Here is a 19,622-nt window from a genome sequence, read left to right on the forward strand (position 1 = left end):
TCTATTTAAAGGGGTTTTCCACCTAAAAATTTCTGGTATCATTCTCATTTTCTTTGTTACTTTAATTTATCATAATCTTTGGTTGAAATTATTATGCTTCCGCACACGATATTCATATATATATATATATATTATATATATATATATATATATACCTTTATGAAAGATTAGACAAAACCTTTTTTATTTCTTTTTTATGAAAACCTTCATCAACCAATAGAAGCCGGGTGGAAGGTTCAATTAGGCAAATAAGATAATGTCTAAGTTCCTAAAGATTTACACAAAGACTAATTTTAATAACTTATTGATATAAATCATTAGATAAAATATTCACTTCTTAAGATAATGTATAATATTTTATTAGGGGCATATGTCTAGCAAGTTATGTGAGGATGAATTTTGAGTTTTTCTTATAAATGAATTCGTATATGATATATTTTTTATTGTTAATTTTGTAGGTAAGATTGTGCAATTCAAATATATGCTTATAAGGTGTTATAAATAATTTAAGAGGTCTTATAATTTATTTAAAAAGTTAGAGGAAAAATAATTTTGTAACTGCATTAGAATCCAAAAAAAAATCACTATTGAAATTAATATAGAGCTCAAGTTCAAAAACAAAGTCTAAGATTCATAAGAATAAAACATTTTGATAATAAGTGATGAAATAACTCATTTACTAGAAGATTCTTTCCACATTAATTATTTTTGTATGTATTAAATCTGTCTATTTCTTTTATTAAGACTATTCCAGTAATTTTTAAAATAAGATAATATGTTTATTTTTTATTTAATTCAAATAAATTTAACACTTAAGAAAGTTGAAAAATATTGTATTAATATTCAAACTTAAGGGAGCGATAAAATATTGTCTTGATTTGTTTTCAAAAATTAAAGGTAATTAAAGAAATAATAACAAATAAAATTAACACATAATTAAAAATATAGAATATTGAATTCTATACAAAAGTTAAATTCTTTTCGAAATATATACTACATTATATATAATCGTTACGACTCCGGGAAAAAGTCTTTCAAAATTGAAATGAATTAAATCATATTTAAAATGAACTATACTGCGAGAGAGATTGAGTGAGATTATTATATTATTTATTGAGAATGAAATAAAACTAATTTGCTGCTTGTTAAAATATATTTCTGTTATTGTATTTTTAGAGTTTTTCTCTGTTACAACAACCATTCTTTTTTTATCTGTTTTCTGTTTTTGGGCCTTTGTGGGCCTTTAGGCTCTTACATGTGCCTATATTGCTTTATTTTTTGAACAACACTGTAGACCTTTTATTCATTAATCAATCTATGAAATTTCCTTTCTCTCTCTCAAAGCTTCCCTTCATCCTTTCTCTGTGTTCACGGTTCTTGCTTTTAGCTCTTTCTTTTATTGCCTTCTTTACTGCAATTGGCCATGTTTATGCTGGTATCAGAGCTCTGCTGCGTCTCATCTCTGATTCTCCATTGATCCGTTCTCCCCCTTCCTTTTTTCTTTCCCTTCTCTTTTCACTCTTCCGCCCTTCCTCTATTTCCTTTGATTTCTTGTTTCTTTTCTTGTTCTGTTTCTTTCTTTTCTTCTAATCTTAATCCTTGGTTTGGTTTCCTTTGAACAGATTTACCTCTCGGGATGAAGAAGGAAGAAGAGAAATCAGCCCCAAGTTATCTGTATCTTCATCCAAGCGAGAATCCAGCGACTCCTCTTGTCTCCCCGGTGTTGGACCCTAGCAATTACCATCCATGGAGTCGGTCGATGCTCACGACGTTAAGCGCTAAGGATAAACTCGAGTTCGTCGATGGAACCGCTACACAACCAACACGGTCAGATTCCACCTTTTCGGCATGGAATCGGTGCAACAACATGGTGGTCTCATGGCTGGTCCACTCTGTTTCCGTCCCCATTCGTCAAAGCATCGTCTGGATGGACAAAGCTGTAGAAATTTGGAACGATCTCAAGACAAGATATTCTCAAGGTGACCTCTCACGCATTTCTGACCTCCAAATGGAGGCATCCTCCTTAAACCAAGGTGAGCTCTCAATAACCGACTATTTTACAAAATTAAGGGTGATTTGGGATGAGTTGGAGAATTTCAGACCCGAATCTGTTTGCATCTGCAAGAACTGTACTTGCAATATTTCCTCTATTGTTTCTCAACGAAAAAGAGAAGACCAAGCCATGCAGTTTTTGAGAGGTCTAAATGATCAGTATAGCAACGTTAAATCCCATGTCCTTTTAATGGACCCTGTCCCACCTATATCAAAATTTTTTTCTTTAGTAGCTCAACAAGAGCGACAATTGAGTAGTCATACTTTGATTGCTAATATGAAGAATGTTCAACCCATGGTTAACAAGAATAATGTACAGTCTTATGTTGTTTGCTCCTTTTGTGGTAAGAATGGTCACAGTGATAGTGTGTGTTTTAAGAAACATGGTTTTCCCAATCAGAGTGAGAAAAAGGTCAATCACAATGGTAATAGAAAGGTCTGCACACACTTCAACAGAACTGGCCACACTGTTGATACATGCTATAAGAAGCATGGTTACCCACCCGGTTACAAATTCCAAAATGATAAGAATTATTCTGTCAACAACATTGCCACCCAAGAGGAGTATGATTCCAACAACAATGAGAATGGTGATACTCATTTTACTCATCAGCAATATCAAATCTTAACCAACCTTCTCAAACAAGCAAACACATCTGCTGGACAAGTTCAAGTGAATCAGGTTGGGTCTTTTGCTGCTGATACAAGTCAACAAGACCGGGACTCTAGCTCTGCAGGTAACACACATGCCTTAAAGATTACTTCATTAAATAAATATACTTGGATTTTAGATTCTGGAGCAACAGATCATGTTTGTTTTACTCTATCTGATTTTGCCTCCTATCATCGTATCAATCCGATTCTCATAAAATTACCCAATGGCCACTATGTTACTTCCAATTATTCAGGAACTGTTAATCTCAATTACAAAATTAGTCTCACAAATGTTCTATATGTTCCAGCTTTTTCTTTCAATCTAATCTCTATATCAAAACTTACTTCTTGCCTTCAATGTCATTTAACTTTCTGCTCTAACAAGTGTATCATACAGGACAGCAGAACCAGAGACAGGATTGGTTCAGCTGATTTGATTGGTGGCTTATATTGTTTAGATAGATCTATTTCACAGCATGTTCCTCCTCTCTTGAATTGTATAACTAAAACTGTTGGCCTTTGGCATCAAAGATTAGGTCATCCTTCTGATGAGAGACTAAAGATTTTACAAACATACTATCCTGATATATCTGTTGAAAAATCTTATTTTTGTGATGCTTGTCATCAAGCTAAACAAAAGAAACTGCCCTTTTCTCTTAGCACTACTCATTCTGCACATATTCTTGATTTAATTCACATGGATGTATGGGGCCCTTGTTATGCTGTCTCCATGCACGGCCATCGATATTTTCTCACTGTTGTTGATGATTTTTCCCGTTTTACTTGGATCTTCTCTATGCAAAATAAGTCTGAAGTTAGAGCTAATGTTGTGAGTTTTGTTTCTTACGTTGAAAATCATTTTCAAACAAAAGTCAAATCTATTCGTACAGATAATGGTGTTGAATTTGGGATGAAAGATTTTTTGCTTCAAAAGGCATTTTACATCAAACTTCATGCATTGAAACACCCGAGCAAAATGGTGTTGTTGAACGAAAGCATCAACATATTTTAAATGTTACAAGATCTCTCCTTTTTCATTCAAAACTCCCTGCTAATTTCTGGAATTTTGCTGTCCAACATGCTGTTTTCTTAATTAATTGTATGCCTACTCCTTTGCTAAAAAATGGAACACCATATGAAAAATTGCATGGAAGGTTGTGTGACATTTCTGACTTGCGTATCTTTGGTTGTTTGTGCTATTCCTCTACTCTTGCTGCTCATAGAAAGAAGCTGGACAACCGCGCTGTTCCTGGTGTCTTTCTTGGCTTTAAACCACACACCAAAGGTTTTGTCTTTCTAAACTTAAAAAATCACAAAATTGAAGTCTCCAGAAATGTTGTTTTTTATGAAAATTGTTTTCCATATTCTTTGACAAATGAAAAAGATCCCAACAGTCTTTCGCTTCCCATACCACAACACTATGCTCAAACTTATGATGACATAAATCTGCATAATGACCATAGCTTTCCTGATAAAAATGATGATATTTGTGTTGATAACAATGACGTGCCTGCTGTTACACTCAGAAGATCTGACCGCAATAGAAGGATACCAATCTATTTGCAAGATTTCCAGACTAGCAGTAATCAGGTTAGTACCAAGTATCCCATACAAACTTACATTAATTTCAATTCCCTATCCTCTGATTTTAGATATACCATAATGTCTATCTCTTCTCATGATGAGCCTCAAAACTATGAGGCAGCCATTCAGAATCCTCTTTGGGTCCAAGCAATGCAGAATGAGTTAGCAGCCCTTGCAGCTAATAAGACCTGGAGTATTACAGATCTTCCCCCTGGAAAATCTGCCATTGGCTGTAGATGGGTTTACAAGATCAAATATCACTCAAATGGTACTATAGAAAGATATAAAGCCAGGCTAGTAGCGAAAGGCTACAATCAAATGGAGGGTCTAGACTTCTTAGATACGTTTGCACCAGTAGCAAAGTTAACCACTTTAAGGCTTCTCCTGGCTCTTGCTGCAGCAAAAGATTGGGCCCTTAAGCAATTGGATGTGAACAACGCTTTCCTTCATGGAGACCTAAATGAAGAAGTTTACATGAAGCTTCCCCCTGGCTTTTCAATAGCAAATAGGAATAAAGTGTGCAGACTCCAAAGGTCTCTGTATGGCCTCAAGCAAGCCGGACGCCAATGGTATGCCAAACTCTCCAATTTTCTCAAATCTCATAACTATAATATCTCCACTGCTGACCACTCCCTTTTCTTGAAACATGATGGAGAGAAAATAACTGCACTTCTTGTCTATGTGGATGACATAGTCTTAACTGGGAACAACCTTGCTGAAATTAATCAAATCACAACCTTGCTTCATCAGCACTTTTGCATCAAGAACTTAGGGGATCTTACATACTTTCTAGGCCTCGAAATTGCAAGGAGCAGCACTGGTATCCACCTTAGTCAACGAAAATACACCTTAGATCTCCTTACAGAAACTGGTATGCTTGCTTGTGCTCCTTCTCCCACACCCATGGCACATACCCTTCGCCTCACTGCTGATAAAGGAAAAAGACTCAATGAAGAAGAAGCTACATCCTATAGAAGACTGGTAGGACGCCTCATTTACCTCACCAATACACGCCCAGATATTGCCTATGCTGTCAACCACCTCAGTCATTTTGTATCTGCACCTACCAACATTCATTCTCAGGCAGCTTACCATGTTCTAAAATATTTAAAAGCCTCACCTGGTGCTGGTATCTTTCTCCATAACAATATTCCTGTGCAGATCAAAGCGTACAGCGATTCAGATTGGGCCACTTGCCCCGAGACCAGAAAATCCATCACGGGCTTCTGTGTGTATTTGGGTGAGACTTTGATCTCCTGGAAATCAAAGAAACAGCAAACGATTTCAAGAAGCTCCTCTGAAGCAGAGTACAGAGCATTAGCTGCTACCACATGCGAAATTCAATGGCTGGCCTACCTTTTACAAGATCTTCGAATTCCCTTCATTCAACCTGCCCTTTTATACTGTGATAGTCAGTCAGCAATACAGATTGCTCACAACCAAGTTTTCCACGAACGAACAAAGCATATAGAGATTGACTGCCATGTAGTTCGAGAAAAACTCAATCAAGGACTGATCAAGTTGCTTCCTGTCTCCTCCTCCATGCAAACTGCAGATTTTTTCACGAAACCTCTACCACCCAAGATGTTCAAGGCCTTATATTCCAAGCTGGGAATGAAGAATATCTATTCCCAGCTTGAGGGGGGATGTTAAAATATATTTCTGTTATTGTATTTTTAGAGTTTTTCTCTGTTACAGCAACCATTCCTTTTTTATCTGTTTTCTGTTTTTGGGCCTTTGTGGGCCTTTAGGCTCTTACATGTGCCTATATTGCTTTTATTTTCTGAACAACACTGTAGACCTTTTATTCATTAATCAATCTATGAAATTTCCTTTCTCTCTCTCAAAGCTTCCCTTCACCCTTTCTCTGTGTTCACGGTTCTTGCTTTTAGCTCTTTCTTTTATTGCCTTCTTTACTGCAATTGGCCATGTTTATGCTAAAAAAATTAGAAAAATTAAGTAAGAATTATTAATTATCTAATCTTAATTTTTATTTGAAATCCCATAATCTCTATCTAAGATCCTATAAAGAATTAAGAATAGGAAACACGTATTTGTTCCTTCTTTATGATAATATGTAAAGCAATAAGTTATAGTTTTATGAAATAATAGGCAACACCTATTTTCTTCATAATAAATTATTTTTATGGTTGAATAGGTAACACCTATTTTTCTTCATTCTTTTATGAAACCTCCATCACCCAATAAGTTTAGCTTTATGAAAGAATAGACAATTCATTTTTCCATGAAAACTTCCGTCAAAAAAGTTATATTTCGTAGGTATAATAGTATTAGATTGTTAGAAGTTAAAATATATATATTTTTCTTTAATTCTTAATTCTCTGAAACTTCTTTTAAGAGAATAAATTGTGAGAAAACTCAACTCTAAAATAAAACAATACTTGGAAATTTGTTAATTGATTTATAATTTAAGATTTTGGATTTAGAGTTTATGATTAATTGATGTTATTATGATTTAAATCTACTGGAGAATATATATATATATATATATATATATATATATATAATATGAGACTGTATATAATCCGTTTATTCATAAATTTTTTTTGTAAATTATGATTCAGTCTTATTGATATCTAACTTTAACTATTAAAATTTTAATTATTAACTATTTTAGATTATAAATTAATTACTAATCCAACTAAAGATTAATTTAAAAATTAAAATAGTTAGTAATTAATGTTAAATACTAATTTAAAAATTACTTTATTAATAATAGAAAATATTTTAGATACAAATAATTTTGTAATTTATAAAATAATATCTAATTTAATTAATATAATGATTAATTATTTTTGGTCTCTTAATTATTATTTAATTATTTATTTTAGCAAATATATACAAATATAAATATTATTTTATTAAAAATATAATAACAAAAATTTAAAAGATAATTTCATAGTGTAACCTCCAAGTTTTAAAACTCTAAATTGATTATTTTTGATAAAATAAAACTGTCACTTATTTCTAAAAGTTTCACGAGTTTTCTTGAAGATAAAAACACACTCTCAAATCTCAAATTTTAATGTCAAGGATAGGTTATACAAGTTTTGAAGGCAATCTCATTCTATTATTATAAAGTTGAATTTCTTGTGCATGGCTAAATTGTTTTTCAACTCAACTATGTATAGGTAGGTTTGATCGCATCCATAAAATAAAGTAAACTAATAATAAATAGCTACAATAATTATTTTAGAAAATTAAGACCACCCTCGTTATTGAAGCATAAATTGAAGCTAAGTTCATGAGCCCTAAAGCTTAGTGAGATATTTAAACGTTGAAAAACAAAGTGGTCCAAGCATGTAAAAAATTCAATGCATAATTAAAATGTGGTCCTTGATAAGAGGTGAGGAAGAGTAGAAAATTCTTCAGCAAAGATGTTGTGGTAATATATATATAACATTCCATGCAAGTTAACTTTACTGAAGAATAAAGAACACCTATTTTCATAAGGCAGAGCTTAGAAACCCTTTTAAATGCTTGGTGAAAAGAACTCAAATCTGCTCCTGCATTTCCTCTGCACAAGATGAGCAAAACCCCCAAAGAAAAAGCTCAGAAAAAGTGTGTGGAATCTGATATGCAAGGAACAGAATACAATGATCACTTTGCAAGAGGTTCTGAGAAACGTGCCAGAGAGGTGAATATTGTTAACACAGGTGCAACTTTTACTGGTGATGGTAATGGCTCTCACTACGTAAATTGTCAAATTGATATGAAGTCGGATTTTAAGTCATCACCCTCTCCTATGAAGGTGCAAAGGTCCCCAAGTTGAAGTTGAAGCAATAGATTTATCAGAATCTGTTTGTATGGGCTTACATATAAAGTACATGGTTGATCTTATATATTTATCAGAAAAAAATGAATGAATAAAATTAGGACGGTTAAAGGATACACAATCCTATTAAAAAAGAAACACTGTATGTCAACCTGATTTTATATATATTTGTGAAAGTTAAGACAATATCTACTCTATAGTTTCTAATGTAATGAAGAAGGGTAAGGACACCTAAAGTCTTACTATATTTATATGTATATATTTTCCAATAAAAAAATAGTTTCTGAAAATAAAAAACAATGTAACTTTGAATTCATTTATAAAATCAGTATAGCAATGATAACTATAATTATAAATAATGTCGGACATCATCATGAATACATATGATATATCACATTCGTTAGATTTTTCGACCATAAAATATGAAATTTTTTAATCAAAGTCTCGCCAGCTGGACAACCCATTCTCTGTCGATATGGGTTACTAATTTTAGTTTGTATTATCTTGACGGATTAGTCCGTTCTGTTTCATTCACTAGCGCAGAAATGTAAAATAAATACGACTATTTTATATTTACAAATGCGGCTATAGAACCGCATTTGATCAGCACGCATTATCAGAGAGATACAAACGCATTTGTATATTCTTCTGAATGAGAGGTGAAGGTTTAGGGGTTTAAGATTTACGAATGCGGCTCTGGTAATAGCCGCATTCGTAAGTCACATTTACAAATGCGGCTTTGGTAATAGCCGCATTTGTAAATATTATTTTTTGATTTACAAATGCGGCTTTGGTAAATAACCGCATTTGTAAATAGTGTTTTTTAAAAGTGCGATTTGTATTGTCCCTAAACCATATAAATTAACCTGCATAATGATCAAACCCAGCCAGACAAATACAGATATAAATCGAGAGCATCAAAATGTACATTTACAAGTAATCAAATTACATATAATAAAACCACTATTGATTACCTATGCTAGAGTTATAAAAATTTATGAAATATGTGGACCAATAATCTCTAACATATGAAATGCCTTATGAATTCATTGGTGTTTCTTCTGTGAATAACTGCATTGCAAAATATAGTTGACATAAATTAGTTTTTAGATATATATATGTTCAAGAATTATAAAAATGATTTAACATATAGTACCTCTTTCCAACCAGTTTTAACACCTAGTCTTATAATGGTAATCATCCATTGCATAATGTAATAGCCACACTCATAGCTTCCTGGTTGTTTATTACAATATAATTCAATAAAAAGTAATATGTTAGTATATTGATAAACAATGATAATAGAGAAAGAAAAAAATTACAAACCTTTATTCTTATCCAGTTCAAATTATTTGAACTGGATCGATCTTTTAGGATGTTATATCCACGCCATGAACTGGTTAATACAAAAAACCTCGTTAGTAGATGGTTAATTAGTAACATATACAAAGTTAAGTTTATAATGTACTTACGTATCAATGATATCCTTAAATTTTGTGGGAATCTTCTTGTGTAGGGAACTGAACCACACAGCAGTCTTATCAACCATTGATAAGACAAGTAACTGTCAATGATGTCTGTATCATCAATGAAAAGAGTTAGTAAATATTTAAAACATGAAATAATAATAATTGGTGACATATAATTAAACTTACTCATTAATATAAGGGCATAAATAAATTTGTTTTCCCTCTTTTTCCATGGTGTTAGTGATGTATGCTTGAGTCTCAGATGAGTTTGGTCCAACAGGATTAGTATATGCAGGATCTAAGAATCCATACATATTTTCCTTCCCCTTAGTGATACAGACTCTATGCAAAAACCTACAAGTTTTTAGCTAAAGCATAATCAATAATAATTTAACATAAATTAAATTGAATAATAGGTAAAGATACTTACATCATAAAAAATTGAATTATACTTACATTGAGCTCCTTTTTCCCATATATAAATTCTGATAAATCTGTGTTGTAAATCATCAGTGGCAGTTCAGTGTTTATTTGAAAAAATGTATCATCCCACGGAACTGGAAAAGGTTCATTGCCAATCTGACTAGCAATGAGACCTAATGAAGCTATAGGATCGTCAACTGGAACCTCACGTTTCTTCTCCGAACTTGGTGACAGAAAAAGTTTCTACAAGATAAAGAACATTTGTATTAAATTATATGTAATATATAAATATAAATAAAAAAATAATATAATGAAATGAAATTATTACATGAGGTTCGGGCATAGATCGAATGAGCTCTCTGGGCCAGACAACGAATGTTTGAAATGCATCGGTCACAGTAGTTACCTCATCTGAAGGTAGTGGAACACGAGCATCAGGAAATCGTACTTTTTCAACTGTTACCTTCGCCACATCAGGGGAGAGAGAAACGTTATGTAAGGTGGTGGCATCTTCATAGACTTTTCCAAGGGCCACCACCCGAGGAAGTTTGCCGCCCACTACCAGTAGCTCACAATCCTTCATCTGCCCATTGATATCATCCCCTGATGTTGGAGGAGCCGCACAACTCCCCTTTGTGCTCTTGGGAGTGGGACTAACAAGGGGTTCAACACAAAGTTGTTGCGATAGAAACTCTTGTCGCATTCGATCATTCTCCTTTTTCATCTGTAGCCACATCAAATCAGTCTTCTTTTTCATCTCCTCCATTAATTCTTCACGTATCTTAGTCTTCATTTGAGTTTTGTTCTCTTTGGAGGAGGAGGATGACCGTCGTTCTGAAACTCCAAAATATAGTTTAATTCCAACCCCTTGTCCAGCTGCACGAACACGACCAGAGTGCTCAGGTCGTCCAATTGCTTCAACCAGGATATCGTGACGACCTTCAACAACAAATTTACCGTTGGATTCCAAGGAATCTTGAAGAGTACACAAAAATCATATTTTCAAGCATTAATATAATTAATGCTTTAAAATAAAGGAAAATAACAAAAACAACTTACAATTTTTTCGATGATAACCCCGGATTGCTCAGAACTTGGTGCACCCGACTTTTTAATTCGGGCCCTCTTCCATTTTACATGGCGAAAAGGTGGTGATGGAGGAGAAGTGACCCCTGTTTCCACATTCTCAGACAACGTCCCCTGTTTAGATTTCTCTTTTTCCACCATCAGTGCTTGCTCAAGTTTTCGATACACCGAACGAGACATAACGTGCGGGGTAACATTAAAGCTATCTCTTGAGCTTTCTTCCGACGATCCTGTCATAATTGAAATAAACAAACTAAAGTAAATAAGATAAACTTATTAGTGTTATATAAACAAAAAAAGTTAAGTTACTTCACTTACCATCCAAACCTCATTTTGACGGCTTTCTTTAAAAAGACGCCATGTCTCTTCATCAATATGTTTGTACTTTAAACATGGATTTTCGTCTTTAAGGTCGTCAAAAATGTATCTCGAAGTCAGTCTTGACTTAAAGGTACGAAATTTGAGTCCCATATTGGATATAATCTTTGATCGAAGCGGTTCCACATCAGGAATTTCAAAGTTTGCCTGCAAAATAACATCAACAAATTAAAATTAATCAATGAATATTAAAAAGCATTATATCAAAATGTAAAGCTTACCAGAACATCCTCCCAGATCATGTTCCGGTCGACCTCTGACACCTCATCCCATGAATTAATCAGAATGGAGAGCCTCTCACGAGAAACAACTCCAAGATATCTCATAAACTCATATGCTTTAGGACCAAAAGCCACTCCAGTGTTGACGTCAATGTCAACACGTGTCTTCTCACCAGCAGCACGTCTCAATGCGAGACACTTCAATCTAGTAGGTCCTCTGCTGCCTCGTCCGGATCGAGGTCTGAGTGGGGTCTGATCGTCATCCATGTCTCTGTTAAAAAAATTAGGTAACAAACATTAGTTAATCTGCATCAAATTAAAATCTTATAAAAATAATACATAAAAATCTAAATCTAAAATGCTTATTTACAGGTTGCATGGGGGTTGAAAGTTCATATGTAAATTCCTTCACTGTGGTCTTTACGGGTTGCATGTACATCATCAACTACATCGTCATCTTTATTAATTATCATTGGTGTGAATGAACAGGGGTCACCATTTTCAATATCATCTATGGTCTCCCCTTGTTTTTTGCCGTGTAAAACGACATACCAATGTTCTGACGTAGGATCTTTCACGTAGAAAACTTGAGATGCTTGTTGAACCATTATAAATGGCTCATCTCGATACCCTATCTTTCGAAAGTCCACTAGTGTGAATCCTGAATCATCAATTTTAACCCCACTTTTATTGTCAACCCATTTACACTTGAAAACTGGAACGAAAAACTTAGTGTAGTCAATCTCCCATATCTCTTCTATAAACCCATAGTATGCCATTGATCCAAGTACTGGATTTGTATCTTTCGAAGTCGAAAACTGCATTGACTCGGCTTCAAGAGTAACACCAAAATTTTGAATTGTACTCTTTTCATCCATGGACTTCGTGTAAAATATACAATTATTCACTTCGTACGCTGTACATGAGATGACATCAAACTTCAATCCAGCAGCCAACCAGGTCAAAGTCTCTGATGCCGTTGAATCCTTGAACACCTCGTCTTTAAACCAAGGCATGAAAGTTCTATTATGTTCCATCAAGACCCATTTCTCTGCTTGTCTTGGGTTATTTGCCTTCACAATGGCTTTATGAGCTTCTATGTAAGGTACAACTTCATCTGTGTTATTCAATATGTACAAATGTGCTTGCAAGACTTCTGATAGAGATTTGCTTACAATATTCACACCACGTAAACATTTACTTGTAGAACGCCTGTGGTGCCATGAATTAGCTGGAACACCTATTGGATTTGCTTTTGTCATGTACTCTGAACAAAATTCAATACTTTTTTCAGCTATGTACCTTTCAATCATTGAAGCCTTTGGACGATAATGATTTTTCACATAACCTTTCAAAATTTTCATATACCGCTCAACAGGATACATCCATCTTAAGTACACTGGTTCACACAATCTAACCTTTCTTACCAGATGCACCACTAGATGAACCATGATGTCAAAAAAAGACGGAGGAAAAAACATCTCCAATTCACACAAGATAACAACAATTTCATTTTGAAGTTCATCTAGTTTTGAGGGATCAATGACTTTACAACAAATGGAAGAGAAGAATGAGCACAAACAAGTTATGGTATGTCTAACATTTTTTGGTAAGATCCCACGGATAGCTACCGGCAACAACTGTTGCATCAAGATGTGACAATCATGAGACTTCAACCCAATTAACTTCAAATCTTGCATTGACACTAGGCTCTTCACATTTGAGGAATATCCTTGTGGCACTTTCACACCCTTTAGACATTGACAAAAACTAATTTTTTCATCTTTTGACATTGTGTAACAGGCTGGGGGCAAATATGTACGCTTACCCATTTCTATGGGTGCCAACTCGTCGCGTATGTTCATCTCAATCAAATCTAAATGAGCATTTAGACCATCCTTCGTCTTCCTGTTAATGTTAAAAAGTGTACCAATTAAGCTATCACACACATTCTTCTCAACATGCATTACATCTATACAATGTCTGACTTCTAACCTCGACCAGTATGAAAGATCAAAGAAGATTGATTTCTTCTTCCAAATATTTGTCACAGATGACTTTTTTTTTTACTTACCGAAGGTGTGGTCTATGTTATTTACCTTTTCGTAAACCTCAACACCGGTTAATGGAGTTGGTGGACCACTACCCTCTTGGTGTCCATTAAAGGCTTTTTTTCAACCTTCGGTAAGGATGATGACTTCTAAGAAACCTCCGATGCCGAAGATATACTGTTTTCCTTCCATGTTTCAATTGTTGAGAAGCAGTGTCTTCTTCGCATATTGGACACGCTTTATGACCCTTAACACTATAACCTGATAAGTTACCATATGCCGGAAAGTCATTGATGGTGCAAAATAACATGGCATGAAGCTTGAAAGTTTCATTAGCAAATCCGTCAAATACTTCAACACCCTGGTCCCGCATTAACTTCAAATCTTCAATTAGGGGACTTAGATAAACATCAATATCATTCCCTGGCTGTTTCGGACCGGATATCATCATAGACAACATCATGTATTTTCGCTTCATGCACAATCCAGGAGGTAAGTTGTAAATAACTTGTAATACAGGCCATGAACTGTGATTTGTACTCATATTACCAAATGGATTCATTCTGTCTGTAGCTAAACCAAGTCGGATATTTCTTGATTCTTTACCAAACTCTGGAAACTCATCATCAAATTTCTTCCACTGAATAGAATCAGCTGGATGTCGGTACATGCCATCACATTTCCTCTCATCTACATGCCATCTAAGATTCTTAGCATCGTTTGGGTTTGCAAACAAACACTTCATCCTTGGAATGATGGGAAGATACCACATAACCTTCATTGGGGGTCCATGGTTTTCTATATCTTCAATAGTATCATCATCTTTTTGTTTCAACTTATAACGTGATAACCCACACCTCGGACAACTTTTCAACAATTCAAATTCTTTGCGGTGTAATATACAATCATTAGGACATGCATGTATCTTTTTATACTCCATACCCATTGGACAAAGAATCATTTTGGCCTCATAATTACGATTAGGTAGAGTATTTCCCTCTGGAAGCATATCCTTCAACAACTGAAGCAATTCCGTGAAGCTTTTATCAGTCCATCCATTTATTGCCTTCAAATTCATCAATCTTAACACCGCCGACAACCGTGTGAAGTTAGTTGATCCAGGATACAATGGAGTCTCTGCATCGCTTGACATATTTCCATATCCATGCACTTTTTCAAAAGACTCAACTCCTACATCACGAATCATGTCTTCCAATCGATCATCTTCTACATCATCGTGTACTGCTTCATCCATGGTGGACCCCACATATTCTTCAGTTACGGAAACACATGGTAAATTTAATAATTCACCATGCCATGTCCAAGTTGTATACGATCGAAGAAACCCATCACATAACAGGTGCTCCCTCATTAAATTAACATCCAATATCCTTCCATTCAAACAATTAACGCACGGACACCTGATCTTTTGATGGAGATCACATAGGAGAGGCTTTTATTAATGAAGGAAGAGGTTATTCACCTACACATTTGAAGTTCTTCCTTCTAGTCTTCTCAAAATTCAAAGAAGACATAAAATAAAGAGAGGATCAAGCCTAAAGCCAAAGAAGTCTACAAGCTTTCAAAGATAGGCTTCAATTAATGTCTCTCTTTATAGTTTCTTTTGTATAAATTTGTAAATAATATAGAATGTTTAAATATATAGTTTTTAGGAAGGTGCTTAGAGGAAAACATTAGATACCTCTTTTGTAAAGCATCTTTAGGCTTTAGTTTAGAATTTTCTAGAAGGTGACTCTTCATGACTCACTATAGGCGTTAGCTTTGGGGACCTTTGGTTAGCTTGTGGTGCAAGCTTTGTAAGCTTCATGGCCGGCCCTTGCTCCTATAAAAGGAGGGCTTAGGTCCTTCAAATAATACAATTGATTTTTGAAGTAACAAAACTCTCCCAAATTGGTGATTGAATGTAGTGAGAACTTGCCTTCTCCTCTTCCTAGTCTCATCTTGAGTGCCTTGGTTCCTCAAGTGGCGACAATTCACACTTATCTTGGAGCATTCACACTTCAAGTGGCGTGTTCATCAACCAAGAGCTACAACCATATAAGTCTTCTCTCTTCTCCATCTATTTCTTCCATTTCCATGTCCATTTGAATTCCGTAAACATGTTTTAGGACTTGTCTTGCAATTCTATTCGGTGTTTTAGCTTCTTTTGTGGTTTTGTTCGGTTCATCTTCTTCTTTGCTGAATATGTTCGGTTCATCTTCCTTTTCTAAGACTTTGTTCAGTTCATTTCTTTTCTAAAGCTTTTTAATCGGTTCATTTGAGCTTTTAAGCATTCCAATCGGTTCAATTGGCAAGAAATGGACTTCCATATGAGTTTTGACTTGGTTACTTAAGTTTTGGTGAGTTCTTGAATGATAGAACATTGATCCAATTCTATAAAAGTGCCTAATCATATTCCAGCTCAAGTTGATTCCATAAAATGTCAAAGAATCATCTACATCTTGCTATTGGAATCATATCATGTGGTATCATGAGTTTAGGTTTCTTCTTGTTTGTGTTTTGAGTTGTTTGTAGGCTCTTTAATTCAAGAACTTTCAATTCTTGTTGTTTCATTTCTGTTTTAGGATAATTTTTGAGTTTTCTTGCTGTTTTCCTTTTGCTATTACTTTGTGTTTGTGTCATTTTAATTTTTGAATCCTTACAAGTTTTGTCATAGTCATGTTTTTCCAAGAATGTTATCAATTCCTTGTGTTCCTTTTGTTGTAATTTTTGTTTCTTGCTTTTGTGTAATGCAGTTTTCTGAGTTTGTTTCTTGTTCCTTTGATGCATTTTCCTTTTAGTTTTTAGTTCATACTTGTATTTTAGATCTATACAAGTTCTTATACATCATTTCTATTATGTCTTTGCTAGTTCTTAATTCTATTTTTCATTCCTATTAGGATTCCTCTGTTTTCCAGAAAACGTGCTAACTGTTTCGCCTTATTGCAATTGATTTACTTACTGGAATTTTCTGAAATTCTGGATTTGTGTTCGTCAAAGTGTTATAAAAAAGTAGAAAAAAGAAGTACTTCAAAATTCAAAGTACAAAAAAAATGATAAATGAAATACAAACAGTGTGTAATTCTGCCGAAAAAAATACGGTAATCTGGCAGTGATTTTATAAAATTTATCACAATTAATTGGCTTACTGTTTTTGAGTAATTCCAGTGCCATTATTGAGATAAGATCTTGAAATTTCTGTGGTTACAATTTCATAATCCAGTTCGCTTTATATCATTCCAGATAAATCTGTAAACATCACGCACAGTTTGCACAAAAATATTTTCCAGTAGTTCTGTTTTTGTTTACTTCATCTACTCTAGTGCTTTTCTTTAGGTCTCTTTTGTGTGCCTTCTTTTTTATTGAGTACCTTATTTTCTTGCTTGTCTTTTATTCACTAATCTTTGAGTTTGTCATACATCTTGTATTCCTTTTGTTATAGCCTTTTATTGTTTATACCTTTTCTTGTTTGTCTTTCATTGATTCTTTGGTTTTGTGATGATTAGCTTTGAGATTGTGTGCTCTTGCTTTGACATCTTTCATTTGAGGTTACTAAAGGCCTCAAGATCAGATTGGTAAATGGGAGTATTCTTTCTTTGGAGTGCTTTGAGTGACACTTCACTTCGGCATTTTGTTCTAAATTGTTGCTAACTTTGTTTTCTTAACATTGTTTGTTCTTGTGTTTTCTGTTTTCTTTTCTAATGGATACCTATTCAAGTGAGGAATCTTCAAAGCCACGCTCTACTCATAGAGCTTATGTTCTTAATGAATTGAAAGAAGCAAGGAAGGCTCTTGCTCAAAAGGATGAAGAATTGCAAAAATTAGAAGCACGTTTGGCCAAAATTGAATTGAAGCAAGAAGGAGTTACCCATTCTTTGCATAATAGACATATTTCTCCTCGCATTCTTCCAAGAGCTCTTCAAATGCTCACGGCAATGGAGAGGATACTAGAAGAAGGAGGCATCATCACCCTTCTCATGGGGGAAACCACCACCGTGAACAAAGACATCACCATGAGTCCAAGTCTCAAGTTCCTTTTGTTAAAATTCCTAGTTTTAATGGGGATAGTGATCCTAATGTATATTTAGATTGTGAGGCTAAATGTGAAAAATTTTTTAACACCTTTGATGTTGAGGAGGACCAAAAGGTGACCCTAGCCGTTCTAGAATTTGTTGATTATGCCATGAAATGGTGGCATAGCTATGTAACGGACATTTGTTATAACAAGAGACCTTCCGTGGTCTCTTGGAACGATTTGGTTGAGTGTATGCGCTTTAGATTTGTGCCACCACACTTTAGGAAAGACCTCATGTTGAAGCTCCAACGGTTTCAACAAGGCACGCTAAGTGTGGATGCCTATTTTAAGGAGTTAGAAACACTTTTACTTAAAGTTAATTTGAAAGAAAGTGAGAAAGCTATGATAGCTAGGTTTGTAAGTGGCCTAAGAAGGGATATTCAAGATGTTGTTGAACTTCAAGAGTATTCATCTTTGGGATCTTTGGTTCACCTTGCAATGAAGGTTGAAGCTCAAATTGCTAAGAGAAATGCTTTTAAAAATTCTCCCAATGATGGTTACTACAACAACTCTTGGAAAAATAAAAAGTCTTTTTCAAACCTTCCTTCTAAGGATTCTTCTTTCACACCTAAAGAGTCTAAGCCTTCTACTTCTACTCATATATCACCCATCAATATCCTTCCATTCAAACAATTAACGCACAGACACCTGATCTTTGCTCCATCATGACCACTATTAATCGCGTTACGTTGTGCAAATTGTATAAATTCTTCTACTCCTCTTTCGTACTCATCACTTATACAAACAGAATTTATCCAATTTCGATCCATTATATTTTGCAATAGTCATTCAGAATCAGGGTTCTATCTAACATTTTTGACGAGGGTCGAACACCCCGAACTCAATACCAGCACGTATTATTGCCGAAGGTCGAACACCTTCGGACTCAAAACAACAACGATAATTCTATTCAAAACTAACAACTAAACTAACATAATATAATTACAAATTATAAAAATTCATAACATTAAAAAAAATAAAAAAATTTAAAAAACCACCAACCTTGTGTGAGAAGCCTTCGTTGGTGAAGAGTAAAGAAGGAGCGGATAGTGGTGGCGGCGGCAGCGGAACCGGTGGCGCTCAATGAAGCTACGAAGGAGAGAAAAACAAACAAGAACTTATGAATCGGTGCAATGTAACAATGTAAGAAACGAAAACGAAAACGAAAACGAAAACGAATCAGTGCAGCACAAAACTGTGAATATGAGAAACGAAAGAACTTACCAAATGTGAATATGAGAAGAACGCGAACGGGAATGTAGCAGGAACAATGGAAACACGACCTGGAACGAAGCAGCAACAGTGAAAAGGAAAGGCGGTGAAGAGAAACTGTTTAAACTGTGGCGCGTTCCAAATATTTAGGGTAAAAAAACATTTACAAATGCGGCTATCAGGAAAAACCGCATTTGTAAATCAAGCTTATTGATTTACAAATGCGGTTTGTCCTGATAGCCGCATTTGTAAATAAACATAATTTCAAAAATGTCATCGCGTTTTTTACAAATGCGTTTAAGCGCTGAGCCGCATTAACTAAAGAGCGCTCTTTTCTTATTTTTGTACTAGTGATTCTTGGTGAGTCAGTGGTGGATCGGGTCAAAACGAATTATACTGAGTCGTTTTGTCACCCCTAACTAAAAAGCAAGAGTCAAACCCTAACTAAGTTAAACGTAGCGAGGGCCAAACCCTATAGTTAACTTAAACACAATTAATAGTAAGGGTCAAACCATAACTAACTTAAGCATATAAGCTAATAGCGAGGGTCAAACTCTAGCTAAGTGAATCATAGAAGCTAATAGCGAGAGTCAAACCCTATCTAACTTAAACATATAACTT

The 19,622-nt window shown here is 34.6% G+C and overlaps 1 protein-coding gene across 1 annotated transcript; it reads left to right on the plus strand.

Annotated features, from left to right (window-relative positions):
- Positions 1–1,165: 1,165 nt before the first annotated feature.
- LOC137831159 (uncharacterized) lies at positions 1,166–3,242 on the plus strand. The gene is made up of 2 exons (XM_068638730.1): positions 1,166–2,789; positions 3,104–3,242. The coding sequence occupies exons 1-2, from the start codon at positions 1,637–1,639 to the stop codon at positions 3,136–3,138; spliced, it is 1,188 nt and encodes a 395-aa protein (XP_068494831.1). The 5' UTR covers positions 1,166–1,636; the 3' UTR covers positions 3,139–3,242.
- The last annotated feature ends 16,380 nt before the right edge of the window (positions 3,243–19,622 follow it).

The sequence above is a fragment of the Phaseolus vulgaris genome, chromosome 6 (assembly GCF_000499845.2).
Source record: "Phaseolus vulgaris cultivar G19833 chromosome 6, P. vulgaris v2.0, whole genome shotgun sequence".
Classification (NCBI taxonomy): domain Eukaryota; kingdom Viridiplantae; phylum Streptophyta; class Magnoliopsida; order Fabales; family Fabaceae; genus Phaseolus; species Phaseolus vulgaris.

What these genes read in the sequence shown, in the direction of transcription:
- LOC137831159 (XM_068638730.1), top strand. Translation starts at nt 1,637, where the DNA reads ATGAAGAAGGAAGAAGAGAAATCAGCCCCAAGTTATCTGTATCTTCAT. An exon ending in CCGGGACTCTAGCTCTGCAG is followed by an intron (nt 2,790 to 3,103) that starts GTAACACACATG and finishes TGTATCATACAG; the next exon opens with GACAGCAGAACCAGAGACAG.